A 13,572-nucleotide genomic window follows, 5' to 3' on the forward strand; every position below is an offset into this window, starting at 1 on the left:
CCCCTAGTGTACATTTTATAAGTATAATGAGTACAGAATTGTGTATGTATTGTTTTAATGTATCTGAAGCTTACATTTATTGTCAAATAAGTTCAACTAAAAATACATTCAGAGATCGAACATTGCGAATGTCATTGTCCTAGAGGCAGAATCACTTTACCGAGTTAAGTACATGGTAATATTTATGATTTACATTAATTTTTTCTGTTGCTTTTTTATTTTTTGTGTTTGTATGATCAAATATGTTAGCCAGAAATAAACACACACTTAATATAAGTTTATATTCATATGCATATGCGTATATGCATGTAAAATGGTTAATATAAATCTTTTGTAGATGTTTTAGAGGCCAAGCTGGTGGTTTATGAGGAACAGCAGAGAAAAATGCAGGCAGATCTGGAACAGGTCACCAAGAGAGCTGCCTCCCAGGTCAGATATTTTATTTTATTTTATTCACACTGTACTGCATGTAGGCTGTAAGCAGGCGGGACAATCGGATATAGAGGAGCAAGTGTGGGATAGTTTAATCGTATTAAGTGTTAATCTGTTTTGAACAGAGATATCACACTCTGGATGTGTCTTACTGTTAGATGATGGATTGCTGAATAATAAGGATTAGCTAAGGAAACTGCTAACTGATTACCTCCTCTGCAGGCGAGTGAATCTGGAAGCATGGATGATGCTCAGAGTCAGGTGATGGAGTGGCAGGATATGATGACGATGGTGGCTGAAGCTGAAGCGGCACGAAATCAGATCCGAGAGGAGAAAAACGTGCTGGAAATCCGAATGAGCCACATAGAGGAGGAAAGAGAGGGTGAGGAGAGGGAGAGGGGATGATAATAATAATAATCATAATAATAATAATAACATTATAAGATAGCTGTCTGCTGTCTGAGATGGTGCTTTATGCTCTATTCTTTATTTTACAATGTGATCATTTCTTAATATAATAATCATCAAATCCACTATGGCAGTTTTCAATACGTCATAGTATTTGCTTAAACCTTCCTATATTTTTAAGTGAATGACATTACCTTTTTTATTTGGCAGATATTTTTATCTATGAGGGAGAATAAAATCGAAGCATTAGCATTAAATATTTAAATGAGCAAGGGGCCTTGCACATTGTGAACATTTTTTTTTTTTTTTTTTTTTCTTTCATGCAAGGGTTAAAGCATGGTCCCTTATTTATGTTTTCATTTTCTCTCCACCGTCAATGAGCTGAGCATTGGCCCTGTGTCTCGGCCCCATCACGCCTCGCGCCCTTCATCTCCCCATCCCTCTCTCCCTCCCTCTTTGTGATTGGTGCAGCCAAAGAGAAACAGTTTCCCGTCAGTTTTGTGCATGCAGGTCTCACTCAGCATCTGTCTTCCTGCCGTACTGCTTCCTGTTTCCCGTAATCCTTTTTTTTTACTCGTCAATGCGGAAACAGGAGCAGTACAGCCGAGGCTGATGTCTGGCATCATCGTTTTCCTTTATTTCGTCTTCCTTTATTTCCTACATTTTTTTTTATTTTTAATTTTCTGTATCTGATGACCTCTTGTTGACCAGGCCCGGCTTGACACTCACCTGCTGTTTAACACTCTACATGCAATGTATGCTTTCGGTGCTGGTGTTCTAATAATATCTGAATAGGCATGTGCGGATATACAATATAACAACATAATCACGATCAAATGAATTGTCTTCTGTAAGAAGGACCCTTACGCTGCGTTTCGAATGGGGCAGCTGTTATCTCAGTGCCCGTAAATGCTCTATTATCAGCACATGCCTATTTATAACATTGTCTGGAGCAATCTAGCGGTAAAGGTCTAATAATGGTGAAGCCATATTTAATATTTTTTTTAATATAAGTTATACCCAAATCTCATTTATATTTATATACATTTTACATAATTTCATATCTACTCTAAATATTTAAATATCAAAGGATGAACCGAATATTTGAGTTGATTGTGGCAAACTTGCTAAGTCTCAGAGTCAGTGCAGATTTTTGCACTTAGTAGTAGTAGCATCCCGTTTCCTGATTTGATTAAGCTAGATTTTCATATTATATCTTTTCACATTATTGGTTTGCCACCTTTTTTTTGGCATGATAGATCATCATAGAATGTTATTCTTCATTTGAATGGATTAAGATTGCTTGTGCTGGGGCCTGGAGTTGTTGAATTCACATTATTAACATGCACGCATTCCATCGTTTTTGTTTTTTTTAACCACCTGTTCCATGTACTAATTCTAACATCACTGTTTTAATGCTATATTATTATTTTTTTACCCTTCTTTCACGCTTGCAGTGACCCGACACAACAAAGCAATCAATGGTGTTCTGTTGCTTTGAGTATTGCAAGTGGGAGCAAAGGGTCAATTCTAGCCCTAATCTCACAAATGAAGTTCACTGTCCTCTTCCCTGAAAATTGCTCTGTGAAATCTTGATACTGTTTTAAGAGATGCTCCAAAAGTCTGAATTTGAGGAGAAAGAAGTGAAGCGAATAGTGTGATAGATTCCAGTGTTGTTTGAGAATTTCACACAATGCTGAAATGCACTGATCCGTTTTTGAACGATGCATTCTTGACCATCAAGGATCAGCTGAATACATGCTTGTGATTATAGTTCTTAGTTGTACACTCAGACTTTTGGGCATTACGACGTTCACTACTGCATGTTTGCTAATCTTTATTTTTCATTCTGTTTATTCAGTCATATTCAAAAGTCCTCATGCAACAGTAATCTCAGTTGGCAGTTTTACTGGAAAGACAAATAATATATAAATTATATAAAAATATATAAAAATTATACTACACTCACTGGCTATGTTATCAGATACAGATGCACTTTGAAGGTACTGACTGTGCTATGGGCAATTTTCTACTGGACGGCACTACAGAGTTACATAACCAATCCAGTCTCTGATGTACGTGTGTCCTGGTTGAGTTCCTGCGACGTTTTCTCATCACCCATCCCATACCCCGCTATCTATAAAAGTAGGCGGGGCTTGTCTGGAGGTGCTCGGGTAACTAGTGATGGTGGGCACGTAGTAAAATTTTGCATTAAATTCCCAGGTTGTTGATATGAATCTAAAATCAGGCTTCGTTAAAATGTTTGTGGCACTGCCATTTGTCTCTAACTTTTGTGCATGAGACGCAAGTTTTCATGGTGGCAATCAACGCAAAGAAAGTCAGTGTGTCATTACTTTAATTTAAGCATAAATAGAGGAAATGCTTGTGAGCAGACTTGGTGAGATGATAATAAAATATAATAAAACACACTCTCATGCAGTTTTTATGACTGACTCTCAAATGGCAGTCTAATGTGCATGTAGTGCATTAAATATGGAGCACAGCGGTATTATATTGCGTCTTCTGAGCTAACACGTTGACTAGGAAGGCATGTGGGAGTCGGTCTGACTTGCCGATCGTGGATTTCATGCGGATTAAGGGTTAATAAATATTAGCGACAAGAAAAAAAAAAGACTGTGTAAATAACTAGGAGTAAATAACTGAAATATTAAAATTGTGATATTGCTTCATGGGTTTTCCAGAATATAACTTTTGAAAAAAGAAAGTTGGCAGATGATCATTACACTACTACTGAAGATTGCTGTGGCATACTGTGTGCTAGAAAACAGATTCTAGCAAGAAGTTTTGATCAGAGCGATGTTTGTTCTGCATTATTTCTAGCTCCAATCGTATGTCTTGCTCATGTTAGAAACTCAGCAATGATAAGTCAGGAGACAGGAGCCTGGATTGGTCAGAAGCTCGATGTCTATTTGTGCACTTGATCTTTGGATCAGCTTTTTCACTAACAGACTGGATAAATAGAGAAGCCAGAGGAAGGAGGGGGAAGAAAGGGAGAGGAAGATAGGCGAGATCAGACAGAAGAAGGCGGAGTCAGGAAGTATTAATACTTCTGACCATGGTGTGTTCTCAGCCCTGTCATGGTGAGACGCAAGGAATAGGAAATAAGCCATTTTCTGAGACATATTTATATCATATTTATGATAGAGAGTCCAAGATAAACGTGAATGAATAAAAAACTTTAGCAAATAGTCATAGAATCAGAGGAAATTAATGAAAGGCGGATATTTCTCTCTCTCGGTTTGCATTGTATTTGGACAAGAAGAGTGAGCACATTAAGCATGGATATGGCACGGCTTGCTTGGCAGTGGAAACAAAGGAAAAATTGCAAGAACATAATTAATTTACTAAGCCAAGCTGCACTGTAGAAAAGTGCGATTTGGTTGCCACTATCTACTTCGTTCGTCAGTGCAAATGTCTAGATGATATCTAGGCAACAGAGCTTTCTCAGCACAGTAGTGACCCTGATACTGGTAGCGAGTGCTGCTCTGGAGTCAGTGCCTGCATGCTTATGGGTAAAGCCAGGCTGCAGATTGTAACATAGCAAAACATAAAAGATGAGTTACAGTCAGTAAGTGTAAACCTACAAAGTGACCTGATAAAATAGCCAACGAGTGTAGCAACAAGGTAGGTGTACCTAATAAACTGTCAACTGAATGCTTACCTCTTTTTTGATTTTTCTCTTCAGTAAGGTACGACTTCCTTAAGCCTGTCCTTTTTTTCCCCCCCTCATCACTTCCTTTCATTAATCTTTCGATCTACTTCCTTAGCCAGACTTGACTGTTGCCACAAAACAGATGGGGATATGTTTTGTGCTGATTATTCACAATGTTACACGCATATCAATTAGATGTTGATGTAAGCACGCTTTCAGAAATTTCGCCTTATTATCCAGAACCCAATAGCTTTGCCCTTTCACAAAGCAGAATTTGGGAGGAATTTTCCAATGCAATCGAAGCACATTCCCTTGCACTCTTTTTTTTTTTTTTGTTGCTTTTGGACAATGCACTTCATGCTACTGCCTTGATCATTTATTCTTATGAAGATATTTGTGGAGAAATGTGCATGGTTTTCTCTTCACATACAAAGACACACTGCATCGTACAGATGGGTCCATAAATACAAGCGCAATACTAAGAGCTGTTTATATCAGTTATCAGCATCATATTTGTCTTCATTAATATATACATGATATATACATGAATGTCTAGTATCTGGTGTTTAGGTCACCTTAAACCTTCTGCTTGTGTTCTGAGTGAAGAAATGTCCAGCTTTTCCACACTTAATTTCTCCGAGGTTCTATGCACTGAGCACATTTATCCGCAACATACGATGCAGATAATCCATGACTGACAAAACACAAACTAACATTCCCCAGCAAAAAAAAAAAAAAAAATCTCCCATAGTTATTGACTCAGTTGATGAAATTTGTAATTGTATTACTTGATATTTTTTTTTATATATTAATTGATTACTTAATCAGTCCGTTGTTTGCCACTAGGCTTGATTTGATTGGCTGCAGACAAGTATAGAGAGTAACACTAATAATAATAATAATAATAATAATAATAATGAAACAAATAAGTTTTCAAAAATAGCGTTGTTTTTTTTTTTTTTTTTTTTCGGTCCAAATTGTGTCAGTTCTAGTCCTGATAATAATAACTGTGCTAAAAACTCAGCTGTTTTTCCCAGCGAATGAAAAATGGGGTTTTAACCTTTGACCTGTTCCAGTGTTGAATCATACATTCTTAAATTATGCGAATTATGCAGAGCTGAAGGAAATGTCATATTAATTAGTGTTTGGTAAACAGCTCTTGGTCGTGCGCTCGGACTGTACACGTCCTCTTGTACTGCTTTCTGGTGGTGCATAGCTTTGTGCGATTGCAAGATCTTCATGAATACTGGGGTTTTTTTTTTTATGTGTGTGTATATGTGTGCGTGCATGTTACCTATTTCTAGTTCCTCATTTGCTGTTTAACCCCCCACCCCACCCCCTCAGTCACACAGTTCTTCATGCCACTAGTCACTTCCTTTCGTTCTTCAGTTGCTTTTTCTTTCGTTCTTTGGTGCAAATGTTATTAAACCCCTCATAACTTCCTGTGGCACAAAACTGATTGAGGATGACTGGTTCTTTCCTGGCTGCTCCGATCCAGCATTGGCCAATCGGCAGCGGGAGTTGGAGGAGGAGTTGGCTCAGGCTCGAGGGCTCCGTCCGCAAAAGGGCAAGAAGACGGGAAGCTCCGGCCCCCGCAACCTGCAGGTACGAGAACTGAGAAACAAGCACAGCTGGAGGCAACTTTTGATAAGAAAATTGGTGCATAGTTGTCAGCAGCTGTTTATTAATTCCACTTCCACTTAATAAATAAAAGATTTAGAAAATATGAAGTAAATGTCTTTCTTTTTTTCCACACCAATAAAACCGAAGTGCCATTTAATTAGCAGCTGGTATTATGCTCTTAATTTACTAATAGCCTATTATTAATTATATGATATATTTATCATGTATACATTCTATTTCTGAACTATTTATAGGCATATTATTAGCAAGACTATCTATGCGTTAGGGTTGAGAATGAACACTTTAAGTCACTAATAAAATATAATTTTACTGTTATTACTATAGTAACATCAACAGGTATTCGAATAGTAACTTATTTAAAAATAAAAGTGCACATTCCTCTGAATAAACTGTTGGGTCTCTGTTGCTACATGATGGAAATATTATTGGTTATATAAATCCATCAGTCAATTGATTATTAGCTGATATTAATGTTTATTTGCTAGTCTAAGAAAATGTCCACAGCTTCCTTTTGTGAAGGTGAAGCAGGCATTAATAATAAATAATTATATAATTAATCTAGTAGTGATCAATATTTATTTGATTATCAGATAGAATTGTTTTGTTAGTGTATTTTCTTCTAGGTGAGGAAGAGACAATTTAATTAGTTATTACTCATAAATAAATAAATAAATAAATAGAATTATTTATTATTATTATGTGCATTATGTATGTAAGAGTACTTGGTTGTTTATTTGTATATTTAGAAAAAATCTGGGGTTTTTTCCCCTCTTCAGTGTCCATACACTCAGGGTCATGAATATTTTAATATTTATACGCAGATGTAGTAATAAATTAGTATTTCTAATAAATAAGCTTAGTTATGATCAATTATGGCATGTTTGTAAACAGTGATTGGTTCATTGCTGTTTCAGGAGGACTTTGATTTTGACAACAGATCATCTTTCCCCGATTCCCACAATCCCTCTGGCAGTATTCCTCCGATGGAAGGGGAGAACATGGGAGGTTGGTGGCCCGAATTCACTGCCTCAAACACAGGTGTGAAGCACACTAGACGGTTCAGCCTGGCATGCGCTCTCCTCATAGTTTAACATCCTCAGATACTGTATTTGGGTAAGACTCTATACAAGTGCTCATGTTCATAAAGCATTATAACTGCTTATAACCTTTTTTTTGGTAATTTGGTTATATTTTAGCGCTGAAATTATCAATAAAATCAAGTGATGACCTTTTTATGTCTATGCCGTTTAAACCCTAGAAAGGTGTTGAAGTGGTGCTTTATTTGTTAAAAAATAAAACATCAGGAACTCGTTATTTATCTGTGAGGCGTAATAGGCATGCACGATATCTGCTGCCTTATTATTTCTGTTTATCCTTTGTATTATGTTGAACTTTTCTTATTGGTCAGCATTTAACTATGAATGAACCTCGGCATCATCTTGTAGAATTGATGTTATGTATTATATATATCTCACTGCGTGCATGAAAAGTTTTATGTCTTGGATAAAAATATATTTTAAAAAAAGTATATAAATTTAGCAGAGAGGGAGTTGACTGATATGGCTAAATTTCTCACTTTATGCTGACAGTATGCTGCCTTTTCAATTTGTGGTACATAAGCCAGTGACTGTAACCACGAGAGCAAATGAATGAAATTTACAGTGAAAGAATTTTCTCACACTTTGTATTTAACTCATATCTGATGAACAGACTTACGCAGAACCTTTATAAGAACCTTTATGAAGAAGATATCTTCTGAATGAGAAGATAAACTTTATCTTAAAAGAGCAAGCACTGCCTTGAAATGTTGCCAAGGCAGCCTTCTGAATGGGTGATATGATGAATATTAATATCTATTAAGTTGTAAATGAATTTTTTTTTTTAAGTATTGAAGCTTTGTGAGGCATTATTAGAGGTAAGCAAATTTCAAAAAAAAATTATAAGCACAGTTATTATTATGAACATGTGTCTTATATTGTCTTACTCTCCTTTTTTTTGCATTTTTTTCTCATTTGGCAGTATTTCTCACACCTCATTTGATCTTATTCAAATGCGTATTTGTATATTTTTATCTTTTTCTAACCCATCAATCAAACCAGTGTGATGGTCTCTTTTGGTTGACATATTTTTGTAGTTTTGCTTTGTTTTTGTAGATTGTTCGGAGCATGTGCGTGCTGGATGAACTGCCTAGTCTCGGTTCTGTAGGCTGTAGTCCATGTTGAATGCCCTTAACAGATTTTTTTTTTTCCGTGTAAAATGTTGGTGTGTATTGCCTTCATCTGTGGTAAGTGTTTACTTTTCCCCCATTAGTATTTTTTGTAGTGAAGTGAATGTGTTGAAAGTTTAAGCATTTTCTGTGTAGCATAAATGTATTCAAATGCTGTGATATATTCATGGCATAATGAAGAGATACTTAAGAGTTCCTGAGTGGCACAACTTCCAATCCCGAAGAAGCCGCGGCCATCTGTAGCCCGGAGTCCAGGAGAGCAGAATTGGCCGTGCTCTCTGGGAGAGAGGGTATGGCGTACTCTCTGTCCATTATCAATCACAGCAGCCAATCGTGGGAGTCTGTGAGCTCATGCATGCGGAGGGAGCGGATCGCGCTTTCCTCCGAGTGTGTTACGCCACCCTGTGATGCAGCATGAGCAGCAGTTCGATTTCAGACCTGGCCCAGTCATAACCTGGTCAATAAAGAATTAAAAAAGAAAAAAAAAAAAATCTGTCCTTTCGTAAATCTCGCGTAGAAGAGTTCGGTCTATCAGTAACGTTCGCACAGGAAATCTCATGATTTCTTGTGTGTAGTCGTTTTTTTCCTCACTTCAACAGTTATTTCACCACAAAGAACGTGTAGATTTCATTTCTCTTCTTGAATAATGTATACGTTATTTGAAGTGATCGTTACTTCAGTGAACAGAATATTTTTAACTAATTTTGAGAAAAATTAATGCAAATTACTCACTTGGAGCTGTTTAGATCAAGGTCAAACGATCCCTAGCACATGCAATTTTCTACAATGGGGTCAAATTATTCCAAATTATAATAAAATTAATTCCTGTCGTGGATAGAATTACCGTTTGACTTACAGTGGGGTTCCTTAAACCTGGATTAACTGATAATCCAAAATCCTTCCCAGATAATAGCAGCAAGGGGGTTATGAGTTATTTCCTGTGTAATTCAGTGTTAGTGAATCCATCTTTTGATGAACAGTGAAGGGTGTCGCTAACGTTACGCAGGTTACGTTCGCAACTGGGATAAAGCGTTGTTTTTAGTATTGTGGGATAGTTTTCTGTCCACCTTTGAAGTATTTTCTGAAATAAAATGATTCTAACTAAAAAAAAAACAAATCTAAAAACGCTGATTGCTTATACAGTTACTTTATTTTAGTTTCTATTCTACCGAACAATCTTTTTTGAAACAAAAGACCTTGAAACATGAAATTTTGTTATTTTGGTTTGTTTACAGCAGACTCAAATGTGCCCTCTTTCTGTAGAATATACCGTATGAAAAGAGAGACGTGGGAATTGGCCAAGACTACATTAAGGAAACTAAATCAGGGAAAATTCTGATTACTCTTAAGCCACTCAAATAATACACAACATCGCAGCATCTGATAATAATACACATCGCCACACCATCTGGATTTCACTCAAGATGAAAATCAGAAGTTATCACACTCTCGCTACCCTCGCTAGCATTTCCCCAAGATTTACCCCAACTGCTGTACTGTATAATGAAAAGACAAAAATGTCAGGTACATGTGGACAATCACCAGTTACTAACTGTGGCCACAAGACCAACATTAACTTTATTAGAAAGAAGTAATGGGGACTTTATACATTTAACAATGATATTTGATAAACCCTTATATGTGTCCTCAAGAGGTCTGTACGCTATGGAGAACTGTTTGTAGACCTCTCTGGTTCTAAGCCCTGTATATTTGCAGCCCTCCATAATTTTGTTCCAGTGTAGTGTACATGGCTGTTCAAAACTCACTACTTAGTCACCTTCCAAAATTTGGAAACTAAAATGCAATTTACTAATTATTACAGTAAAAAATATGGTGGCTGTACTGCACACCTGTAGATGGTGTGTTCTGAAAGGTGTATAGAAGGGTTTTCTGTGTTCTTAGAAGTTTTTCGTTATATTGTGAGGATATCTAAACTCTGAAACTTTGATATGCACTACTTATGGAAACTTGACCATCACATCAATATGTTAGCAATATGTTATGTCAATTTATTACGCTGTAGCATTACAGTTTCCCCAGACATTGTTCAAAAATCTAGTTGAAAGCCTTCCCGGAAGAGTGGAGGTTATTATAACGGCAAAGGGGGACTACATCTGGAATGAGATGTTCAGAAAGCACATATGGATGTGATGGTGAAGTGTCCACAAACTTTTGGCCGTAGAGTGTACTTTTGTACTGTGTACTTTTTTTTTTTTTTTTTTTTTTTGCTTCCCCGTGTGCATGTTTTAAAGTTTCTCTCCATAAATGTGAATGGAAATTTAAAGTAACATTTCGTATTTGTTTTTTTCCCCACTAATTAATTTTTAATCCAATCTATATCTGATCTTTTAGAGGGTCTGAGGTCTGTTGTGGAGGAATTGGAGCTTGAAAGAAATCAACTGCAAGAGCAAATCCTTGGACTGGAAGAGCGGTGTCAGGACTTGGAAGATCGGCTGCAGTTACAGGCACGCATTGAGTCCCTACAGGTACACTAAATTTAATATAATGTTATATAATGTTCATACATGACCTAATGTTTAAAAAAATAGACTTTTTAAATAAGAATTTCACAAGGGCTATTGACTAATCAGTTCTAGCAGAAGAACAGACCTGGCAGAATGTTGTATACTAGCAGAATATTTATTGATTGATTTACTGAATGTAATAAGTAAAATATAAGCACACCTTGAAATAAATAAAGAGGATTCTAACATGGAGTGTGTGCACTTTGAATGTGATGTGTGACGTTTTAGATGTCTACACTTAACAACGTTTTCTAACAAAGGGTCTTGGCTTTTTATCATAAGGACAAACATGTTAGATCAAGAGTTGGCAGTGGTGTATTATGGATTTCTAATGATGACTGTGTAATTTGGTAAGAACTGGCCACCGGAGGCTGTATTTGAGATAATCTGTTGAATAATGAGTATTACCTGTTCCAATTACAGCGACTAATGCAAATTAACATTAGATCATTACCAAAGAAACTTGATTCAAATGGTTTATTTCTCTTTATCTCTTTATAAACAGTACTGAATTAGTAGCCTACACGTACATGTTTCCTTCCCATTAAAAGCAAAGAAAACCTAACAGGCTTTATTAAACTATTGATCTAGTAGTTTATATAATTTACTGCTTTTGCTGAATTTTATAAACTACTTCCATTATGTAATAATATCAGCTGCTCTAATCACTGTTACTTACCAAGCACATCACTGCTTTGAAAGACATCTTCACTTTACATATAATGCATTGCATCATGCTTGCTTGCTTTATTTATGTATTTATTTAGTTAGTTAGTTAGTTAGTTAGCTAGTTAGTTAATATACAGGGTGTCGCAGAAGTCTCCATACATAGGGGAGTGTGTACACCAGTACCATGTCGGTTGTGTCTTCGTCAGTGGATGTTCATGGACGTCCACTTCTCGGTTGGTCCGCAACACTTCCAGTCTTTGTGAATTTGTTAATAAGTTTGGCAGCAGTGTCGTGTGTGATGTGCTCGCCATGTTTCCTGTTAAAGTCCATCGCAACCTTGCGACAGCTTCCCGAGCCAGCCATGAGAATGCTTTCAATACGTTCTTCTTTTGTCAAAGACATTTTTAAAGAATATCTGAAAAACAAATAATAATACAAACTTAGTATGAAAAATTTTGGAAGACATTTTGCTAAAAAGTGTGAGCTTTCCCCCCATGTACAGAGACTTTTGGGACACCCTGTAGAATACTTTCCCAGTTTTAACATGTCAGATATTGCCGTTGCTCTCTCTTTGCCATTGTTCAAAGTTCAGTCTGTGTGATATGCTATTTATACACGGCGCAAAAAAGAAAACTGCACATTTAGTAATTGTATTCCCTAATTTTAGTTATTAATCAGTTTGTTTCTTTTGTTTATTAGGAAAATAACAAAAAAAGGGTTTAATGTTATTTTATATTTGTGATAGTTGGACTGAATGAAAACAGTGCTGCTCACAGAGCAATATGATAGAAATTTAAAAAAAAAAAAAACTTCCAGATGCACTCAGTAGGATCTGCGAGCAGCCAGTTATTAAATTCCAGATTTAAATTTTATTGTGTAATTGCTATTCTTTATTATACCTTTGACAGTAATGGTCATTAAACTGTAATACACCATAAGAAACTCCAGGTGTTCAAAAATATTGGACTGGCAGTGTGTGTATATATTTGCAGTTACAGTCAGGTTGATATTTCGTGTACCTTATGACTTACAGACAGTGTTGTTTTTTTTTTTTTTTTGTTTTGTTTTTTTGTTGTTTTTTTTTGAATGACACTTCTTGTCCGTTTTTTCATATTTGACATCCAGTAATTTGCATGTGCTCTTTCCAAGAACTTTGTAATGCATCCTTTTAACACAGGTGACCTTCGATGTAGATGAAGGAGGTTGGCCGTTTTGGGTTTCTCAGGTGTGTGTGTTTTGTGTGTGTGTATATGTGAGAGCAGGTGTATGCGTATTACACATGGTGTCATTTAATCTTGTGGCTTGGTTGGGTTTGTTGTACTCACTGCTGTCCTGTTTACGTTTGGGCTTTGGTGCTTTTGAAACTAACTTCCAGCTGAAAAGGTTTTTCTGCCCATGACCTTCAATAGTTTACCTTTTGCCTTTCAGAATGAATCTGAGAAACTGCAAGCTCAGCTTAGCAGCCTGCGCAGTCAGCAAAGCAGAGATGCTGAAAAGCATCAGCTCCTTGTCACAAGTTTGAATGAACAACTCAAAGGGTAATTTTTTTAATATTTATTTCCTTAAATTTCTTTAATAATGCTAATGATGTTTCTTGAGCTACAAGTTGCTAACAAATAAGGAAAGCTTGTAGCATTTAGCATCATGCAGACTGCACGTCTCAGTCATCACACACTCGTGAGTCATGATATCACTTTTTTCCTCAGCAGCATCAGATTCAGGCTGGCGTTAAAGGCACAATTATATGTTAGTGATCTGGAAAATAACATAGTCCTTTTTTTTAATTTGTATCTATATTTTCAATGCCGTTTTTTTAGTTATTTTATATACAAATTATAATGCAGAGCCAAATGGTTTTCTATAATAAGGTAAGTGTGATGATTCAGGCATGCAGTTTGCACAGTGTTGAACTGGAACCTAGAGGTGCGCATCAGGTCTGGGGTCCTGTGTGTCCCAACAATAAATGAGCAGAGCAGGCGGTTTATAGTCTCATC

The 13,572-nt window shown here is 36.4% G+C and overlaps 1 protein-coding gene across 2 annotated transcripts in view; it reads left to right on the plus strand.

Moving 5' to 3' along the window:
* The window catches only part of LOC113526806 (golgin subfamily B member 1), a 57,463-nt gene that overhangs the window by 17,392 nt on the left and 26,499 nt on the right, over positions 1-13,572 (plus strand). Inside the window, exons 13-18 of one of the 2 annotated variants that reach the window (XM_053234750.1) lie at positions 338-429; positions 655-814; positions 6,012-6,118; positions 7,072-7,195; positions 10,737-10,870; positions 13,007-13,116. In XM_053234750.1, coding sequence (XP_053090725.1) covers positions 338-429; positions 655-814; positions 6,012-6,118; positions 7,072-7,195; positions 10,737-10,870; positions 13,007-13,116 — 727 coding nt within the window. The remainder of the gene's footprint in view (positions 1-337; positions 430-654; positions 815-6,011; positions 6,119-7,071; positions 7,196-10,736; positions 10,871-13,006; positions 13,117-13,572) is intronic. The other variant, XM_053234751.1, reaches the window with a different exon arrangement.

The sequence above is a fragment of the Pangasianodon hypophthalmus genome, chromosome 6, assembly GCF_027358585.1.
Source record: "Pangasianodon hypophthalmus isolate fPanHyp1 chromosome 6, fPanHyp1.pri, whole genome shotgun sequence".
NCBI classification, from domain to species: domain Eukaryota; kingdom Metazoa; phylum Chordata; class Actinopteri; order Siluriformes; family Pangasiidae; genus Pangasianodon; species Pangasianodon hypophthalmus.